At 43.7% G+C, this 21,247-nt stretch overlaps 1 protein-coding gene across 1 annotated transcript in view; it reads right to left on the bottom strand.

The window, feature by feature from the left end:
- Positions 1-7,793: 7,793 nt before the first annotated feature.
- LOC311279732 (polymeric immunoglobulin receptor-like) overlaps positions 7,794-21,247 on the bottom strand; it is a gene marked incomplete at its 5' end in the record, with an annotated part of 32,730 nt that continues 19,276 nt past the window's right edge. Inside the window, 2 exons of the mRNA XM_084391428.1 lie at positions 7,794-8,007; positions 8,415-8,510. Of these exons, the coding sequence (XP_084247554.1) occupies positions 7,823-8,007; positions 8,415-8,510 (281 nt within the window). The 3' untranslated portion in view covers positions 7,794-7,822. The remainder of the gene's footprint in view (positions 8,008-8,414; positions 8,511-21,247) is intronic.

The raw sequence follows: 21,247 nt of genomic DNA, 5'->3' as shown, positions 1-21,247 counted from the left end.
ATCACTTGTAAGAAACATTAACATATTTTTAGGAGGACACAGACCACATCTGGATTTGTTTGGATACGTTATGCATAAAGACAATAATAATATGAAGGTTTGATGTGTATTCAGCACCTCGGACAGCAGCGGTCAGAGGAACATCAGCATCACTGATGACAGGTGAACTTGAGTTTTTCTGCTTCCTTCCTTTCATCTCTGATTTAGTCATCGAAAACTGCAATCTGCATGGACAAAGGCTCTATGTACTTATTAAATTAGGTCAAAGTTTCATTCCTCCAATGATACATTCTTTCTTTTTTAACATGCAGGAGGCGAGTAAATCTGTGCCATTTACATTTCATGATTTCAGAACACAAAGCAAATTATGTTCTGTGTCAACTACCATACATCACAACTACATAAAACCAAGAAATGTCATGTTTAGTCATTGGAATTATAATATCAGTAGAACATGAACTTATATCTGCCACTAGATGGAGCCAGAGGGTTCAATAAGAGAGCTGTTTGTGTCTTTACTGAAGGTGCTATACATCTATAATAATGCAATGGTGAACATCACAAACACTAGAGAGATTCTCCAGAGGTTTTCACAGCATCTTTACATAGACTTTAAAAAAGTTCAATGCCTTTATTGTCTCCTTAAATCACACTATCCCTCAATGAATTTGATATGTTTTATATTCTGAAAGGCTGCAGTTTGATTAGTAAAACTACATTTGATATAAAGCGGTTGTACGTTTACCCAATTTTACCATGAAGAACTGGCAACCACTGCATTGCATTGTGGGGGAGTTTTGCACAAGCACATTATTCTCACATTTTCTTCTGAAAATAAACAAATCTAGTCAATTTTGATATCTCAGCATGTTTTAGAGGTCAGTGTTTAATAATAATGTATATACTGCATACTTAGGCATGTCTATAATTAGATGTTGTTTGAGTTTGTAAAGATATTTTAGTGATTCGCGAGCCTCAGCGCGACCGTCATCCATACGCTTCGTTGTCTGCAATTGCAAGTCTTCCGAAGACATAAAACAGATCTGTGTGAAGAACATTTCTAAATTTAACTGATTACTCACAGAAAATCTTCCTTCTCTCTGAACTGCCTGTTCACATGAGGATTCAACCGCAAAGGCGCAAACTTTGTTTTCATTCAAACGGACACTCAGCGCTCAGCGCCATATAAGGATAAAGGGGAGGAGTCAAAACTGTGCTTAAACCTCATTGCCTCTGGCGTGTATGTTGGTGTTATATTTGAATATTTACAATATAAATAAGAACTGAAGGTTCGATGAGCAACTGTGGAGGAGATTCTCAGAGTCAGTAACAGAGTCAGACGCACATGTAAATGCTCCTCCTCACTTCATCCACCGCATACTATAAAGCTGTTTTTTAATCACGGAATAGAGGCAAACACCGACGTAAAACAAGTGAGGTTGAGAAGTTTGACTTTTACCATTTGACAAAAATGCAACTTATTAGCTAAAATAGTGTTATGAGTCGGTGTTGTGGAAGTGGTGGCAAGCACTGAGTGACAATGAGAGAAGATCCAAGTGCAGTTTATAACACAATCCAAAGTCGTGGTCCACTAAGCAGGCAGAAGGTCAGAGGACAGAAATCAGTCCATACTAACAAATCCAGAGAGCAAGACATGAACGAGAAAACCAGGACACGGGCAGAATTCAAAAACCAGGAAAATAGAAAACGTACTCGGTTGCTAACGTAACCTCGGTTCTCTCTAGTAGAGGGAACGAGTACTGCGTAAGAGTATCTTACGCTAGGGGAAAATCCTTTTTACGCGAGATATTGAAGCCAAAAATTATCCTTAATTTTGTAATAATGTAAAACGCGTTGCTCGCGCGCCTATTGGCTGTTCTGCGGCAACTGCAGCAGCCTATCGAGCGAGGCCTGGCGTGACGTCAGACCCAATGAGGGCGCTTCGTGCCTGCTGCGTCACGTCCCGCCGAAACAGGCGTGGCTTAGGCCTATAAATACGGCTCACAGGCAGCTGATATCTGGTTTTTCATCGTCGAAGCGAACCAGAGCGTGTGCATGCACGGCAAGATACGCAGTACTTGTTCCCTCTACTAGAGAGAACCGAGGTTACGTTAGTAACCGAGTACGTTCTCTTACGAGAGGTCTCTCGTACTGCGTAAGAGTATCTTACGCTAGGGGACCCAATGCAAGATGCCGTGCTCTTCTACATATAGCAGCGTCACTTAGACGCGTATTACATCATACAGACAGGGCGGGGTACGGCCTGAACTGATGGGGAAATGTGGGTCTTATACAGTTTGCCCATAACACTTTTTTTTTTTTTACGGTCGATCAGTGAGCTGTGCTCAGTAGACGTAGCATTCTGAACTGATAGCATCAGAACAGACAATACTGGTCATTTAGACCGACAGCAACCTGGCCTGTAAGGCGGGAACCTCTAGGTTGTAAAACCTTATAAATGTAGACGGGGAGGCCCAGCCTGCCGCCATACATATATCTTGCAAGGCAATCCCACTTGACCAGGCCCACGATGAAGCCATGCTTCTCGTGGAGTGCGCTCTGACACCCAACGGGCATTGCATGCCCTTGGAAGTGTACGCTAGCGCAATAGCGTCAACTATCCATCTGGATAGGCTTTGTTTCGAAGCGGCTAGTCCCTTAGAACGCACGCTGAACGAAACAAAGAGCTGCTCTGTCTGTCTGAAAACAGAAGAGCGAGACACATAAGCTCTTAATGCCCTGACTGGGCAAAGGAAGCTTGCATCTCCCTCCTTATCAGAGACCGGCAGGGCAGACAGGGAAATGACCTGCGCCCTAAACGGTGTGTTGAGGGATTTAAGAACATAGCCGTGCCTAGGTTTGAGTATAACTCTTGAGTCATTAGGCCCAAACTCCATGCACGTCGCGCTCACTGAGAGCGCGTGTAAGTCCCCTATGCGCTTCACTGAAGCAAGAGCCAGAAGAAACGCCGTCTTGAAAGACAGGTGTTTAAGATCAATCGTCTGCAAAGGCTCGAATGGGCCACCTTTCATGGCTTCCAGCACCGTAGAAAGGTCCCATACAGGGACTGAGGGAGGTCTGGGAGGATTCAGTCTCTTAGCTCCTCTAAGGAAGCGGATGACTAAATCGTTCCTTCCTATTGACTGACCAAGCGTTGTTCTCGAGAATGCTACTATAGCCGCCACATAAACTTTGAGCGTGGAGGGGGTCCTGCCCTTATCCAACAGCTCCTGTAGGAAGGAGAGTACCTCCGTCACCCCACAGTCTGGGGGTGACACGCCACGAGCTGCGCACCAGCTGGAAAACACTGACCATTTCGAGGAGTAGAGACGTCGCGTAGACGGGGCTCTAGCCTGCGTGATCGTGTCTAACACTCCCTTTGGGAGGTCAGCGGGTACCCGTTGATGGCCGAAACATGAAGGGACCACAGCTCTGGGTGAGGATGCCAAATCGAGCCGTAGGCCTGAGAGAGGAGATCTCTCCTCACTGGCACTGGCCATGGGGCAGTGCTCACTAGCTGCATCATAACTGGGAACCAGGGTTGGTTTTTCCAGAACGGCGCTACGAGCAGCACTGAGCATCCTTCTTCCCTGATCCGCTCTATCACCTGACGCAGGAGAGAGACGGGGGGAAAAGTATAGAGCGGGCGGGACGGGGCCATACGTGACGGGACGGGGCCATACGTGAGCCAGTGTGTCCCTGCTCTTGGAGAAAAAATTCCAGACAGTGAGTGTTTTCTTGAGACGCAAACAGGTCTACTTTCTTCCACAGCAGTTGGACTGTCTGTGGGTGTAGAGACCATTCACCTGCCGGAACATTGTTCCTGGACAGTCTGTCTGGTCCTATGTTTAGGAGCCCTGGCACGTGCGCTGCTCTCAGCGAGAGCAGGTTGCGCCGAGCCCACACCAGGAGGCGTTCTGCTAGCCTGTGCAGGTTCCGGTTCCTGAGGCCGCCCTGGCGATTTATGTAGGACAACACAGACATGTTGTCCGAGCGGACCAGGACGTGGTGTCCTCTTATTTGGGGACAAAAACGCATCAGCGCGTTGTCTACTGCCAACATTTCGAGGCAGTTTATGTGCAGAAGCTTCTCCCGTTCTGACCATTGGCCGAAGAACGGTCTGCCCTCCAGCAGCGCTCCCCATCCCGAGGTGGATGCGTCCGTAGACATCACCCTCACCCTCGAGGAAGTCCCCAGGCTTACACCTGATTGGTACCAGTCATTTGCTTTCCAAGGTTTGACCTTGAGACGAAGCAGACCGGAGGCCCACGCTCGGCGTGGTACTCGCGCTTTCAGCCAGAACTGCAGTGGGCGCATGCGGAGCAAGCCCAGCTGAAGCACTGATGATGCTGAGGCCATGAGACCTAGCATCCTCTGAAATTTCTTGAGCGGGACAGATGCGCCGCAGCGGAAAGAGCTCGCTGTGCGCTGAATGTCCAGTGTGCGCTGTGGTGATAGCCGTGCTATCATGGACAGCGAGTCCAGCTCTGTGCCCAGAAAAGATACTATCTGTCTGGGGGACAGAGAACTCTTCACCCAATTGACTCTGAGACCCAGATTCTCGAGGTGATCGAGTAAAATGGTCCTGTGCTCTACGGCCGTGGCCGTGGCCGGGACACCAGAAAAAACACTCTTTTTGGGATTTATCTGGGTAGCTGTGAAAACGGCATTTGTGTGCAGGCAAGCGGGCAGTGGAACCGGCTTGTTGACTGCGAAAAACACTGGACCAGTCACATTTCTTGGAACTGGACGAGCGATGAGCTTTGGTGGAAGTCCGGCCGCAGCGGGACTTGAACACCGACGTTTCCCTAGGCGTGCTAGGACGACTTCGGGGCCTCGGGCTTCACCACAATCCTAGGCCGTGGACCACACGGGGCGGGGCGGCGGCTGGATGAGCGAGAGCGCGGTCTCGCGCTTCGGGCCTGTCGGCGCTGCGAAGTGGCGGCGGTGGGCGGAGGCTGAGGCTGTGAGCTCTGAGCAGGCGGTTTCGCACAGCCTGCTGCAGAACTGGAGCGCTTCGGTAGGAAGTGCTTCATGGCCTGTGACGCTTTCTGTACCTCAGCGAATCTTTCCGCAAAATCCTTGACGGAAGATCCAAAGAGGCCAGCAGGAGAAAGCGGAGTGTCGAGGAACGCGGCGCGCTCGGACTCAGACATCTCAGAGAGCGTTAGCTACAGGTGTCTCTCAGTCATGGTGAGAGAGGCCATGCTCCGTCCTATGGCCTGTGCAGCAGACTTAGTAGCGCGGTCCGTAGCACTTCTTAAGTCTGGCATGCAGATTGCATCTGGTCCTTTCTCGTCCAGCTTTCGGAGGAAAGTGTCTGCAGTGTGGCCATGATGTGCAGCGCTGACGCAGCCTGTCCGGCGGCGGAGAAAGCGCGGCGGAGCAGGGTTGACGTCGTGCGGCAAGCTTTCGAGGGTAGCGCCAGCTTAGCGCGCCGTCTAGTGGAGGGCGGGCATAAGTGGGCTGCTATCGCCTCTTCGACCGGCGGCAGCGAATGGTATCCTCTGTTCTTGGCATCGTCAACGGCGGAGAATGCCAGAGAAACAGAAGGGCGCATTCTATCTGAATAAGGGGCGTTCCAGAACTTAGCAACTTCTTCGTGTAACTCAGGAAGAAAAGGCGCTGGTTTGGACGCTGGTTTGGACACAGGCGAAGCGCGCTCCCCGGGCAGAAAGTACCCATCCAGCCGGTTGTGAGCAGGCTGCTCAGGCGTAGACCACTCGAGGCCGAGGCTCGCCGCGGCCTGTGTGAGTACGTGCATGAGCTCTGTCTCGATGCTAGCTCTTTTGCCTGACGATGCACGGGCAGGGGGCGCGAGATCCTCAGAGCCCGCCCAGTCCTCACTGCCTGACGCCAGGATAGAGCAGGAATCATACTCCCCCGGCGGGGCTTCCTCGTCAGCGTCGTCGACGGAAGTGGAAGTTTTCATATAATGCACAAATTCACAGCATCTTTATATGTAGAGAAAAGTTTGTGTCCTTTAGCACTAAAAAACATTTCCTGTTTTTTTCACACCTGCAGGAGCTCAAGGGTTTTGGTTTGACCGAGAGAATATACAGTAAATAGAGCAAAAGAAAACCACAAGCTGACGAACATCTCATGATGATGATCTTTATCACACTGACCTCAGTATCAAACCACCCTGCAAACACAGAAAGGACTGAGACACAAGCAAGTGTCTTTAACCTAGTAAACATACTATAATACAGTAAACCTGGAGATGCTGTGCTTGTTTTATTAACATAATATTCCTAACTTAAACAATACAAAGTTATTACATTTTAAACACAGACACACTGTATCATTGACTTGTGGACTCATTGTTTTCATTTAGTTTGATCTGTTTTTAAAATAGAAAAATTGTCAAATCACACATAAATCATTTGTTGATCATACATTATTTTCAGTCTTTTCCTCAATTCATCACTTTCATTAAATGTTAGAGGTGAATTACTGAATGATCAGCTGTTAGTCTTTATTGTCTTCTGTTCATCTTCTGTCTCTGTTCAGTCTCATGTGTCTCTCTGTGGGTTTCCTGAGTAAGTGTGTTTAATTAAACTGAACTGAGACCCTCAACCTTCACATGTTTTCTGTGGCTTTGAGCTGGACGGAAAAAACTGTCTGTTCATCACACAAACACACACACACACACACACACACACACACACACACACACACACACACACACACACACACACACACACACACACACACACACACACCTCCAGTGTTCATGAGAAACTTTCTGACCAAAACTTAAGCTCAGATTAAAAATCATTTTCAAGTCTTTGCACATCACAATAATGACAATGCATTTAAAATGAATACTGATCAGTTTATATGTAAATATTTCAATCAGTCCTGAGAGTGAGAAATTAAAATGCATAATGAATTATTCAGATTTCAGACTCAGACGTTTTCCTTTGCAGAGTATAAACTTTTCTTACTGTCTTTTATGATAATAATCAGATAATTTCTGAATGTTTCTCTAGAATCTGGAAACATTGATTTCATCAGAATGAAAACTAGATTAAGTCACCCTATATGTTAATGCTGTTTTAATCGATTTAATGCTGTGACAATGTTTTAAATTTCACATATAGTGTAAAAAGAATCAATTTACTATATTTGGACAATAAACAAGAAATTATAGCATATATATATATATATATATATATATATATATATATATATATATATATATGATTCTACAGTAAAGGTATAAGCAGTTGTAACATCAGATTTTTTTTTACTAAAAACAGAAAAAGAATGAACTGAAAACTAAATCAGCAAAAGTATTGATCAGCAAGTTAATGCATAAGGCATTTCTGAGAAGTGTTCAAATAATGAAGTTGTTAAAATTATCTTTCTCATGATCTTTCTGTAACTACTGTACAAATCTAAAGCTGGTCAATGATAATAATCAATTTTCAGAGAGATGAGAAAGACTGTCATTTTAACATGCAACAGTTTCTCATGTCTCAATGGAAACTTCACAGTATTTTCTAGAAGTGTCTCTTACAGTAGGTGTTGTATTTCCTGTTTTATTCACACCTTCAGATAAACTGAGATGACAAACTCTTTACACACACCAATAAACCTCTGACACAACTGCTATTCTACACATGTGAAAGAAGAAACATGAGCAATAGAATCTTTAAAGTGTGTCAAGATTCAACAGTCTGTACTGAACGACCCTGATCAATAAAACACCTCTTTAACACTAATTTATGGATTATAAAGAGAATTGTATCAATGAATTGTAAACATAAGCAATACTGGTGTAATGTGTGCTGGTCTGTGATCTGTTATAAGTGAGTTAGTTGAGTCTCATGCGGCGACTGACCGTGGCGTAATCAGAGTAAAGCTCGTTCTTACTGACAGTGACTGAAGCTTCACTGAGAGACTCTTCATGCTTCTGGAAACTGACAGACGCGTACAGGAGCTCATCAGAGGGGATTGTGGGTAGTTCATCATGACTGTTAATCTGAGCTGATCCTGGATCTGTGAGAGAATCATGTCTGCTGTCTGCACATGATGACTGAACATGAATAAAATGTATTTTAAAAAGAGAAAACATATTATAGGCACAACATTTATACAAACACTAACACACACACACACACACACACACACACACACACACACACACACACACACACACACACACACGTAACTCACCATTGCATTTGCCTTTTTCTTGTCTGATGTCGTGGTTCTTCCTAATTGCAAAAATACAAAACAAATCGATCAGTAAGACAGAAAAACTAGATCAACGTCACACTGGAGACGAACAGCAGCATCTGAGACAGAAACTCATTGAGATTTTACTGTTGCTCATTGAAGCAGAACAGAGAAACTCAAATAACTTTAATTATTAATTTGTTTCAACAGATAATAAATGATCAAACCTCGTCTCTTGTGTCTTAATTTACACACAGTCAGAGTGAATCCACCAATCAGCAGCAGACTCACACACACACAAATAATGATGATCATGGAGAAACCTGAAAATAAAACAAACACACAAACATATTAGTGTTAATTAACCTTCACACATAAGTAAATACATTTTACTGACTATTGATTAAATTAATAAAAGAGAAACCAAGAGATGTACATTAATGAAATACATAGAGATTTTGGCTTTGATTGAATCAAAAGGAAACACTTCAAATAATTAAAGAATATATCCGGTTCCTCGCCGTCTCTGACGTCCAGCTGAAGTTCAGTGAAGCTCTCAGTATAGTGAGACACATTCACTCCACATCTGTATGTTCCTGCATCTGCAGCTTTCAGCTCTCTAAAAAACACCATCAAGACTCCTGCTCTGGTGTCGTCATATAAAGAAACATCTCCATTCTCCATCCATTCATCCTGAACTCCTGGATTCTTCCTCTCTGAACATCCATCTGATTCTTTACAGATGTATTTTGGCTTGGTTTTGTGTTGAGGATGTTCACACTTGATCATCATACGACCTCCTGAGTGGCCAGTCGCTCTAGACACGCCCACTTTAGCTGTCAATCACAAATATCTGACTGAATCAGTCTTCATCTAATATAAACTCTTATCTAGCAAAGCAAACACTGCTAGTATGAATTTACTAGATGGAATCAATAGCTTATTCTACTCACCCATGATGTGCAGATGAACAGTATTAATAATGGAGTAACTGTACGAGTGTCTGTAGATCCAAACTCCACATAAATAAACTCCTCCATCATCTGGAGTCACAGCAGTAATTCTGACATTTATGAGTTTTTTGTCTATGTCATCACAACCACTGAACCTCCCTATCTTACTTGATGTGTAAGTGTGTATCATCTCTTCAATAGAGTATTTTCCTTCTTTGAATATGATCTTGGACTTATTCATATAATTCTGTGAATATTCACAGCTGAAATTGGCAGTTTCTCCAATATTCACCATCACTCTCTTTGACACATTGCAACATGAATCTGTCATTGAAAATAAAGAAATATATTTTACATACTGTATACTGAGGTTTTGAAATGTTCAGTAACCATACAACAGGGGCGGTTCTAGGATTTCATTCTCATGTAAAAATTAATATGCCATATCTACTCAATAAAAATGTGGCAACAGATTACAAGCAATATTATTAATTAAATTGAACGAATTAGAATTAAGAAGTAATCATATTAATTCCTTAAAAGTCAGCCATTTAAAACGAATGAAATTTAAACAAAAAATATCTGAATAACAGACAGATGTTAAAGGGAATTGGCAAACCATCAAGGAAGCATCTGCAAACAGAACTTCCCACACTGTTGCTGTGTGTCTCTATTGCCAGGTATGCTGACTCTTTTAAACTATTTTTGATATTGCATTTTGAATTATGTTTGTATTTTATGCTGATCAGTTATGTATGTGTATTCTGTTTAATCCTTTTAATTGATGCTTAACCCTGCCTGGCAAAATAAATGTTACATCTTGATTTATTCTGAAGTATTCTGAAATCATTATTTTAGTAAATTAAGGAGGCGGATGCTACCGCAAATCTTAGTTAAGGTAGGTCAAACTAAAGGCGCATGTCTGAACGGAGCAGTAGGCACGTCATCTGAAGACCTTTTGATTTCTGTCTATCACTGATTTAGCAAGTTGTATGGAAATGGCTAACATAAACTACACTTTTTTGTTCGAGTGAGCAGTAGGCAACCGACTTTAGAGGTATTAGCTAACCCTACATCCACTGACTAAAATCAGAATTAACAAGTTTGTGTCCGTGAGAAACACGATCCGGCCGACGTGATCTCTATGCGGCATTGGGTCCATAATGAATTAATAACTGAAAGTATGGAATGTCAAGAATAATAAAAGATCTAAATTAAATCACAATTCATCTTTTGATCAGCTGTTAAGATAGAAAATCAGTAAAAATTAAAGAGTCATTTAAATTTGGAGTCAGATTAAATTATTCATGGAGTCAGAATTAAAATTGGAAATCAAATTGTTTAATAAATTACAGAGATTTTTCCAGAAGCGCCCGAAAAGACATACACGCTGAATTACCTTCGACCAAGACACCGGACACCGTCTTTGGGCCGGTGATTGGAGCTTACAACTAACTGTAGACAAATGACAGAAATAAAGACAGTCTGGTGAGTAATAAGAGATATTTAATGTCCTTTCATTTGATTTAATCTAAGGCGGTGTCTGTCAGTTGTATTTTGTGTTTCTCTTTCCTTCTGTGATTCTGCTTGTCAGCTTGTTATCAGCAATAAAAAATAAAGAGTTCTTAATTAATCTTTAACGTCTGTCTGTTATTCAGATATTTTTTTAAAATTTTACTCATTTTAAATGGCTGACTTTTAATGAATTAATTTGATTAATTCTTACTCAATTCTAATTTGTTAAATTTAATTAATAATATTGCTTGTAATCTGTTGCCACAATTTTATCGAGTAGATATAGCGTATTACTTTTTACAGAAACATTTTACTTTTGTGTGAGAAATTAAAATAAATACAACCAAATATTTACAATACACAATTTTTAAAAGTCATTCTGGCTGTACTGTAGTGGGCCAATTGTATATTCTATCTGAATATACTGTATATTCTTTAAAAAACACAAAACACAACCCTGTGCCAACATTTTAAAAAAAGGACACAGCAGAACTTTTTACATCCTTAGAGAAATATGTCCATTATTACCAATTGTATCTGGAAAAATGCTGCTTTAACATTTTCATGAGTGAGTAATAATGGACCGCCTGGAGTGATTTTTTTAGTACTGAATCAGAGATGCTGGATGCGACATATCAAATAAACGCTTTTCATTTGTATGTTGAGTGCATATTTGCACTGGACACTTTTTTCAGTTATTCTGTAATAACGGGGTGTCTGTTAAATAAACACATCAGGTACTTGAAAAGGTTAATTCACACCCCAGCTTGCATGAATATGAGGCTAAATTACCTAAGTAGAGATTCAACAAGGGTCTAGAACCGCCCCTGTAACACAAAGACTTAAATCATAAAATGACTGACCTTCTTCCACATTCAAAGTCATATTTATACGCCACTTGTGAAGGACTTCAATTGCGTATCTTCCAGCATCATGTTGGTTCAGTTCTCTGATGTAGATCATGAGGTTTCCCTCATTGTTACAAAACAGTGTGAATCGTCCTTCATTAATCCATTTATCATGTTTCTTATAATTTATTATTGTTCTCCTCTCAGGTAATTTGGCCATATATTTAGTGGAGTTACTGAACCAAAGTTCCCCAGAATCAACAAGAAGACTTCCTCCAGAATATCCAGTGACACTGACGCATCTCACTGCACCTGTCAATCAGATTGATACTGTGATCAGAAACCTCATGAACAGAAAACAGCATCATTACTGCAGTGATGAAAGAGAAAAGCTCTGACCTGAGATCAGGGAGAAAGTGAAGAAGATGAGGAGGATCTTCATTGTGAGTTGAGTTCAGTCTTCTTTATGCTGAATGTTCTCTGTGTGATCTCTCTGTCTCTACATCTGTCTGCTTTAGTTCCTTCCTCTTTCTTCAGCTCTTTATCAGTAATGATCAGCTTTACTGGCTCCTCCCACCATCAGCACTGACTGAATATTACATTGATCACACTGAAAGAGCGCCACCTAGTGGAGGATACAGTGTCTGATGCTGAGAGCTCATACAGGTTCCCTTTCGAAAGGGAACTCGCACTGTGTCGAATGGCGCTTTGGGGAACGCCTCGGGCGTGAAATGACTATCAAATCACGGCAATCATATTGACTGATGGAGTTCGCTGAATGCCTTGAGAAGGGTGTAATCCTCTCAGATGATTCGTGGATATCAGATGTTAAATATATACAAAGTTCGTTGGAGTTGCAGAAACTTGATGATTAAAACACGGGACAAATACCAGTCCTTTGCTCTCTATTATTTTAGAGAGTTCAGGATGATTAAGTCTTGGGTAATTCACATGACATGAAGTTCATGGATTCACATGGAGCGGATTCACCATGATGTAAATGGACAGGTGTTAACGGATGGACAGGATGAACAGGGTGAACAGGATGTACAAGATGGTCTTAAGTCATTAACGCATCCTAAGGAAAGGACTCAAAGGACATGGTTGGGTGTCCATTCAAACACCCACACCTCACCAATGCAAAAGAAACAAAGGAAGGAAGTGAGGTCTACTTCAACTGTTCCTTTACCGCTTCCACTGAGTAGGCCTAGTTCTCTTCCTCTTACTTGCGTGCCATCCAGAAACTTGCACTCTGTAAGTGAACGTCGTCTCGTGGTGCCATCTCAAAGAGGCACAAAATCTCTTTCTCTGATCTTTACCTTAGAATGAGCTGCATAACTCAACCAGAGCCATTGAGCCATCCCAGATAGCAACATTGTTTCGGCCTAGATCCGGCCCACATTTGGCACTTATGGAATAAGTTATGGCCCACATGCAGCGTGGAATGATGGCACTTGGGCGGACTGCTCCTGTTTGCCAGATCTGGGCCACAAGCAGGCCATAGCAATGCCACATGTCAGCCAAGAGCAAATAAATAAACCAGAACCGGACCTTATCTGAGCCACAAAGTCTGTGTAAATTAAATATGGGGACATCTCAGCCTTATTAAGCCTGTTAACAAGTAGAATCACTGAAGAAAAGAAAAAAGAACAGAAAAAGAGATGAGCAGAAACACAAGAACTACAACTGACTTAACACACAGTCTTAGATTAAATAAACTGAAGAGAAAAGAAGAATCTCTGAAGATCTCATCAGAGGAGGATTAAACAACTCCACAAACAGCATTACCAGCTTCACTTATTACTAACCAGACTGACTTTATTTCTGTCAGACGTCTACAGAAGTTCTTATTGAGAATTAACAGAGGTTTAACTCTAATGTGTTTCATGTGAAGTCACCATAACAGTGATTAGTGTTTCCATTAGTTGGGCTCTTAACTCTTATTATATCCTTTGTATATATATGTCCTTTTTATGCAACTGTGACAGTGTGTTTTTTAAACACATTTGCAGTAGCAAAGAAAGCTAAAGTGAAATGAGAGCAGGTGATGATGGTTACCTGTTGATGGATTTATAATCATCATGAAATAACCTGATTTGCTGATGTCATTTGAATCTAACCAAATCTAACACTTTTATTGAACCATTAATACATTTATGATACAATCCCTGTGTTCCAGCAGCACTGCAGGAATTTTAACAACCATGAGCTCAACAAATGTGTCTATAGTGTCAAGGTGACACAAAGACATCAACAATCAGCGTATGCATCTCAACAATGGTAACAATCAAAAGTGCCATGCTGCAATGCTACCAACATAGTACAAAACTCCCAGCATGCACTGCATCATGAATACATTATGCAGCTGAATTGTCCTATTATTTTGTTTAACCCTAAATATTTGCTTTTTTTCCCCTGTTGTTTTTGTAGTGACATTTAGTAGTTTTTTTGTGATGTTCAGAGTTGATTGTCTGAATATTTTGTCATAGGAGATCAAATTTGTATGCTCACGTTCGTTAAAATCTTCTAAATGATTGCTGTAGTACTGGTGGATCTAATGCAGTAAGACATCATTTGTAATGTAGGCTAAATGTGATAATGGCACAACAGAAGTGTTAAATTCAATTGACACTGATTCAGGCTACTTCATGATGATTATAAAACCATCAACAGGTAACCATCATCACCTGATCTCATTTCACTTTAGCTTTCTTTGCTGCTGCAAATGTGTTTGACAAACACATCGTCACAGCGGCCAAAAAATACAAAATATATAATAAGAGTTAAGAGCCCAACTAATGGAAACACTAATCACTGTTATGGTGACTTCAAATGAAACACATTAGAGATACACCTCTGTTAATTCTCAATAAAATCTTTTGTAGACGTCTGACAGAAACAAAGTCAGTCTGGTTAGTAATAAGTGAAGCTGGTAATGCTGTTTGTGGAGTTGTTTAATCCTCCTCTGCTGAGATCTTCACAGATTTAATGTCTTCTTCTATCTTCATTTGATTTCATCTAAGACTGTGGCTGAAGTCAGTTGAAGTTCTAGTGTTTCTGCTCGTCTCTTTTTCTGTTCTCTTCTTTCCTCCAGTGATTCTGCTTGTTAACAGGCTTATTAAGGCTGAGATGACTCTATATTTAATATACACAGATGTTATGGCTCAGATAAGGTCTGGTGTATTTATTTGCTCTTGGCTGACATGTGGCATTGCTATGGCCTGCTTCTGGCCCCGAATTAGCAAACAGGAGCGGTCCGCCCAAGTGCCATCATTCCTCACTGCGTGTGGGCCAGATCAGTATTCCACAAGTGGCACATGTGGGCCGGATCTGGGCCGAAATAATGTTGCTATCTGGGATTGAGCCAGAGCTACTGAGTCCGTAGCGATTTTCAAGAAGCAGCTGAAGATGCATATTTTTCGGCAACACTTAATCCATTAATACTAACACTTTCTCTTCTATTCTATTCTATTTCTATTTCTATTCATAAAAATAAAAAAAGTACATGTACTGCATTAGATTAATCTGGGAAGGGTCATAGCACTTGCATATTGTTGTCCTATTGTTAGTTTAACTGCTTCTATTGTTCTCATTTGTAAGTCACTTTGGATAAAAGCATCGGCTAAATGAATAAATGTAAATGTAAATGTACTTATAGACCTTGACCAGGGGGTTTATGTGTAATGTAGTGCACTCGATTTAGTAGTGTAGTTTGCTTGGAATTGTGCGGTATGTAGTACAAATGTATATATATATATGGGAAAAAAGGCCAAATTAAAGAAAAGGGCCAAATTCACAACACAGCCTGCCTTGGCTTGGTTAGTGAGAGTGCCTCTTTCAGGCATGTAATTGTGGTAGACCCCATGTTCATAAAGAGCTGTGTGGTGAGTCTTTACTTCGCATGCCGCAGGTGAGCTGAGTGGGTCTTATTTAATTTTTGTGTGCATCTAACTAAAATGTATTTCTCTACAGACCCATGTTCCCTGTGTAGAGTTATGGGGTCATGTCACTGTTATAAGGTAAGGTAAGGTGGTATTATTACAGCTTAGGCTTCCTCTCATTATGATAGGAGTTTGAGGCCGCCGCTCATTCCTACTGGAATATTAGTGGAGCGCTAAGTGGCAGAACGAAATTTTCTTCTTCGCTTCGCTTCAACCGTACCCTGACCACCCAGCTAGCCATCCTAACCAGTGAGCACCAACGTGACTGAGACCAACACATACCCCTGATCCTCTAGGCCTACCAAACAGAAGTTCAAGAATCTACGGGGTGCAGGCCGGCCGCTGTCATGTTTGGCCTGGAACTACGAACAGTGGACACCTGTGGAATTGGTCTTCGCCCCCCCAGCTGAACCAGAGATGCCCAGGGGGCTGGGGTTGGAGTAGTTGCAAAAGCTGCGGAACACACTCCACATAGTGCACAAGGGCGCCTGGGACCGTCAGGGAGCTGCATCAACCAGACAGAAGCAGGCATACAGTATCCACAGTAACAACAGAGACTTTACTCCTGGGGACAGAGTTTGGGTTTACTCCACTAAAAATAAAAAGGGCTACTCTCTGAAGCTTTACAGTCACTGGCATGGCCCATGCAAGTTGCTGGCCAAGATTTCTGATGTCGTACACCGGGTCAAGCTGGGACGGCGACGACGGCGAGCGATGGTGCTCCATTGCAATCGCATTGCCCCGTATCAGCCCATGGCCGTGGAGCGTTCTGAAGACATTCCAGAGGAGGAGACACCACAGGCAAGCGCAATCCCACGCACAGCGTATTACCCGGCTAGTCCACATGCTACGGCAAGGGTAGGAAGACCTCAGAGACAACGGTGACAGCCAAGATCCTTACAAGACTATGTCTGTGAAGATGCCCATATATAAGTACAGATGAAGAACTAAAGTTGTTTCAAATGGAAGTTACTGTGTGCTACTGAGTTCTTTTATAGACACTGGAACAGTTGTCTCTTAACCCCCTGGGGTCGGCAGTCGCGCCGTCTCACTTTTTGTCTTATTAGTGCAAAAGAGACTCAAAATACTCTTTTCATTTTGATCTTACATATAAGTGTTATACATCATTCAAAACTGTTAAATGTCTTCTTTTATTTGTGTACACAAAATGTGTTTTTCGTAAAATAAAGAAAATAAACATGATTCTGCTGTGTCTCTCAATGTGAAGTTAATTCTGAAATGCGACATAAAATTATCTGTAACTCAGTGAATGCTTGCCACACATACATGAGACATATGTCTTTACAAAGTTGTCATGACTTCGGTCTGATCTGCTGTGTTTTTTGTCTTTTCCCTGTATGCCTTATTGTCTTTTGAGCACATGTGCTTGTTTCGCTGTCATTGTGGCGTCTTCCCTCCCACTCGTTATCCTTAACTATCCTTGTTCTCTTCACACCTGTTGTCAATTAATCCCTCATTATCTCCCCTATTTTAAATCCTTTTGTGTTCAGTCTTTTGTCAGACTGTTGTTGTGAGTAAGGCTTTTCCTGTGACCAACTTATCCTTGTCTCGCCTTGTTTTGCTGTGCTTCTCAAGACTCCAAGTGTGGTTTTGTTTTTGTTTTTCTGTTTTGATTTTTGTCCAAGGTGATGAGTCGGGCCTGTGACTGAAAAGAGGCGGCATTACGTGCTAGGTTTCGGGAGGGGCTGGCTGATGACATCCAGGATGAGATTGTCACTCATGAACTGCCTCACGACTTTGGCACCCTTGTGGAACTTGCTCTTCATGTGGAGGGGCATCTTCAACGTCGACGCCAGAGGTGGACAGCTCGATCCTCCTGGGTGCTGGATGAAGGTGCCTCCGGTGCTGTTCCCACCTCCTCGTCTCCTTCAGCAGACCCTGAGCCCATGCAAGTGGGGCTTGTTCGTCTCACCCCTAAGGAGAAGCAGGATCGTTTGATTCGAGGCCTTTGCCTTTACTGCGGGAAGCCAGGGCATCGGGCTATGCGGTGTCTGTTAAAAGCCGGAGCCCATCAGTAATCCGGGGGATCCTGGTGGGCGCTACTCCTTGTCTCGACTCCCCCATCTCACGTACCCTGCTAAATGTTTCTGTTCAATATCAAGACACCGTTCACTCCTGTTCAGCCCTGATTGACTCAGGTGCTGAGGGCAACTTCCTGGATCTCTCCGTTGCTATGCTGTGGGGCATTCCTGCCATTCCTCTCCCCTCTCCTATCTCTGTCCGCTCCATTAATGGTCTCCTCATCACCTCCATCACCCATTCCACTCCTTCCGTAAGTCTTCTCATCTCCGGCTGTACCTCCTAGATTCCCGAGTGCCCCCGTTGTCCTTGGGCACCCGTGGCTGGTGCAGCACAACCCTCACGTGGATTGGTCGGACAATTCTGTGTTCTCTTGGAGTCAGTCTTGTCTTGCGTCATGTTTAGGTTCTGCCTTGTCTCCTTGCTCTGTGTCTTCTGTTCCCTTTCGTAAAGGGAACTCCCGCTGCATCGATACTCGATACTTTGGGGAATGCCTTCGGCATGAAGCGTCTGAAGTCAACTATGGAACTATTCCAATCTTGATTGGTGCAACGTCACCCGTGACGTCGCATGTGACGGTGATCCGGAAGCTACAAAAGGGTCACAGGAACCAGGAAATGTTAGCTTCTGGTCTTCAGCAAGCGCTCTATGTCATCTTGTCTGTTCTATTTGGTGTTGTTTGTCCCGTGAAAAGAGTATTATTTATGGCGAATAAAGAGAAGCTATTCAGGCAGTGTGCGTCCCCTTGCCCACGTTATTTAAGCGAGGATGACGCACACTCGCTTTGTTTAGTTTGTCTGGGAGTGGAGCATGCACGGGCGGTGCTCGAAGGCGCTGTCTGTGCAAACTGTTTTCAATGAAAAAGCTCCGCTCCTGTTTGAGCTTGTTTGATCAATTAGATCAGGCTCGCGTTTCCAGTGCATCAGGTCCCGCGTCTGTTGAGGCAGCGCGCCGCTTATATGCATGGGATTCACACGTGGGGCTGGCATATGATACTGAGATGGCTGCGACCCTTTCTCAGTGTTTATTAACCAGCTCCACTGGTCTCGCGCACGGTTCGGAAGCCCGCGCTGCGGCTTCTTCCGACTGTGTTAAAGACACAGCGTTTGATTTATCTGGCTCCGAGGAGTTAGATATTATCTATCAACACTGAATCACGTGGATATGGGGATTCGCCACCCCATATTCCCGTTAGTGAGGAGTTGCTGGAGGTTGTAATCAGGGCAGTGGTTAAATTAAATGTTAAATGGCCATATAATAAGCAGGAAGCGACTAAGAAAAATAAAATGAATGAGCACTTCCTGCAGACCCAGTCACAATCTTCGTGTCAGAGCCTTCCCTTTTTCACTGATCTCCATACTGAGCTATCAAGATCGTGCAAAAATCCATTTTCATCTCAATTATTTTCCCCCCATGTATATATTTACTCATCCATTAGGGAATCTAATGAAAATGGTTATGAGGTGATGGCTCGGGTTGAGGAATATTTTGCGAAATATTTTCTCCCCGACATTGCGTCACCCCTGATAGCTCAGACACTTCCCTCCAAATCTCGTACATCGAATTTGTAAGGGAAAGCATATATGGCGGTGGTCGAGCCGGTGCATGCCCAGACACGATGGGGTTATTACAGGCATACCTGGCTGACCTCCTCAAGCAGGTGGATGATAACTGGGAGGTCTCTCTCAATGTTATTACTGGATTTTGTAGAGTAGCTGACTTATCTCTCCGTATTATTAAAGAGACGGCCCGTGCTATTGGCCGTTCTATGGCAGCACTAGTCGTCTCAGAGAGACATTTATGGCTTAATCGCTTGTGGATCGGGGAGAAAGACAGGGCTTTCCTTCTCGATGCTCCCCTTTCACCTTCTGGCCTCTTTGGCGACGCGGCAAGAACCATTGTCGAGAGGCTTCAGGAGGCAGAGCAACAATCAGCTATCCCCAGTTGTCAGTCCAGGTCTCATGGGGTTGCTGCCAGGGGGCAGCCTCATGGGACAGCCGCCAGCTCCTCATATTTTGAGAAGGTTTCCTCTCGTGCCCCCCCCGTATAAGGCTTGGGGTCAGAAGAAACATTCTTGCACGAAGCTCTCCATACCGAAGACAGGTCTGAGGACTGTTTCTCGGGCTAAGATGGCTTCAACTAAGAGGTCTTGTCGTAACACGCAGACCCTTATGGGCGTTCCCCCAGGAGAGCGAGTACAGGAGTCTCGCCCCCTTATGCAGCCCTTAGGAAATCGATGTTCACTTCCCGCCGCCGATGGCGCTTCGGGACACATCGGCTTCCATCGAACACAAATCGCAGTATCTGCCCGAAGACGTTGTGGCCCTGTCGAGTTCGCCGCCTCTCAGGAGGTCTGTAGAGAGCATATTTCGGTTAGGTCCTGCCAGTTAGCTGCTTCAGGTCACCGAAGCCATTTGGAAATTTATAGCCGAGGCCAATCTCGAGGGACTGGTCCCCATAATGGCATATTTAGACACCCCGAGGGGTCTTCAAAATATAGCCTAGGGGGTCCTGCTTACAGTGGAGCTAATATACAAATATTATCTACTAAGGGGTGTTCACATGTCGTCCAGCCCCAAGCAGGGTTGGTTTTTGGAACAGGAAGTCTAGTCCCTCTTAACACAGGAAACCTCAAAGTGGGCTCTTCCTTGGTTACGGGAGCCCGGGTTATACAGCTGGCACCTCATAGTTCCTATGAGGGGGGGAGTTAGGCCTTATTTTGGATCTCAGGGTACTGGATCAACCTCCGAGGGGGTTCAGATTCAAGTTACCGACTGTCAGTCAGACCAGCTCCGAGGACTGGTCTGTCTTGATAGATCCACAAGCTCCTTAACTCCTCTTTCCCTTCTAACCCCATCACAGGAAGTTTCCGAGATCCGCTTTTGGGGGGAAAAGCGCATCAGTTCTGGACTCTTCCAGTCGGCCTAGCCTTATCCCCTCGCACCTTCACTAAATGTATGGACACGGCCCTTGCTCCATTGAGACTTCAGGGGGTCCATATCTTATAGATGACTGGCTCATTTTTGCTCAGTCGAAAAGAACTAGCAATTAAACATCGAGATGTTGTTTTGCGTCATCTGAGGTGCGTGGGGTTGAGACTCAATGTGAAGAAAAGGTCCTTAACTCCTCTTCAGAGGACTACGTCCCTGGGAGTAGAGTGGGACTTAGTCACGACGCGGGCACAATTGTCTCCTGCTCGTATAAATACTATCTTAAACACAATGAAGAGTATTAGGTTAGGCCAGGCTATCACTGTCAAACACTTTCAAAGAGTTTTGGGTCTTATGGCTGCAGCTTCCACGGTAGTACCCTTTGGTCTGCTCCATATGAGGGCCTTGCAGTGGTGGCTCAGGAACAAGGGATCTGATCGTACGATCAGAGTTACGTGCAGATGCCTTCGTTCTCTTGTCGTATGGAAGAAACCATGGTTCCTGTCTCAGGGCCCGGTTTTGGGAGCACCATGTGAGAGAAAAACTCTGATCACGGATGCGTCCCTCACGGGCTGGGGTGCGGTTATGGAGGGCCGTTACACCCGAGGTACTTGGAAAGACCATCATCTCACATTGCATATTAATCGCTTGGAGATGTTGGCCGTATTTTTTGCCCTGAGGCACTTCCTTGTAGACCTCAGAGGCCATCATGTTCTTGTTAGGACAGACAATATGTCGGTGGTCTCTTATATCAACCGCCAAGGAGGTTTGAGATCTCGCCCTCTTTGTAGACTGGCGCATCAAATTCTTCTTTGGTCCCAGGACAAATTTCT

The sequence above is a fragment of the Rutilus rutilus genome (assembly GCF_951802725.1).
Source record: "Rutilus rutilus genome assembly, chromosome: 2".
In the NCBI taxonomy this organism is placed as follows: Eukaryota; Metazoa; Chordata; class Actinopteri; order Cypriniformes; family Leuciscidae; genus Rutilus; species Rutilus rutilus.
This window is presented reverse-complemented; position numbering and strand designations above follow the sequence as displayed.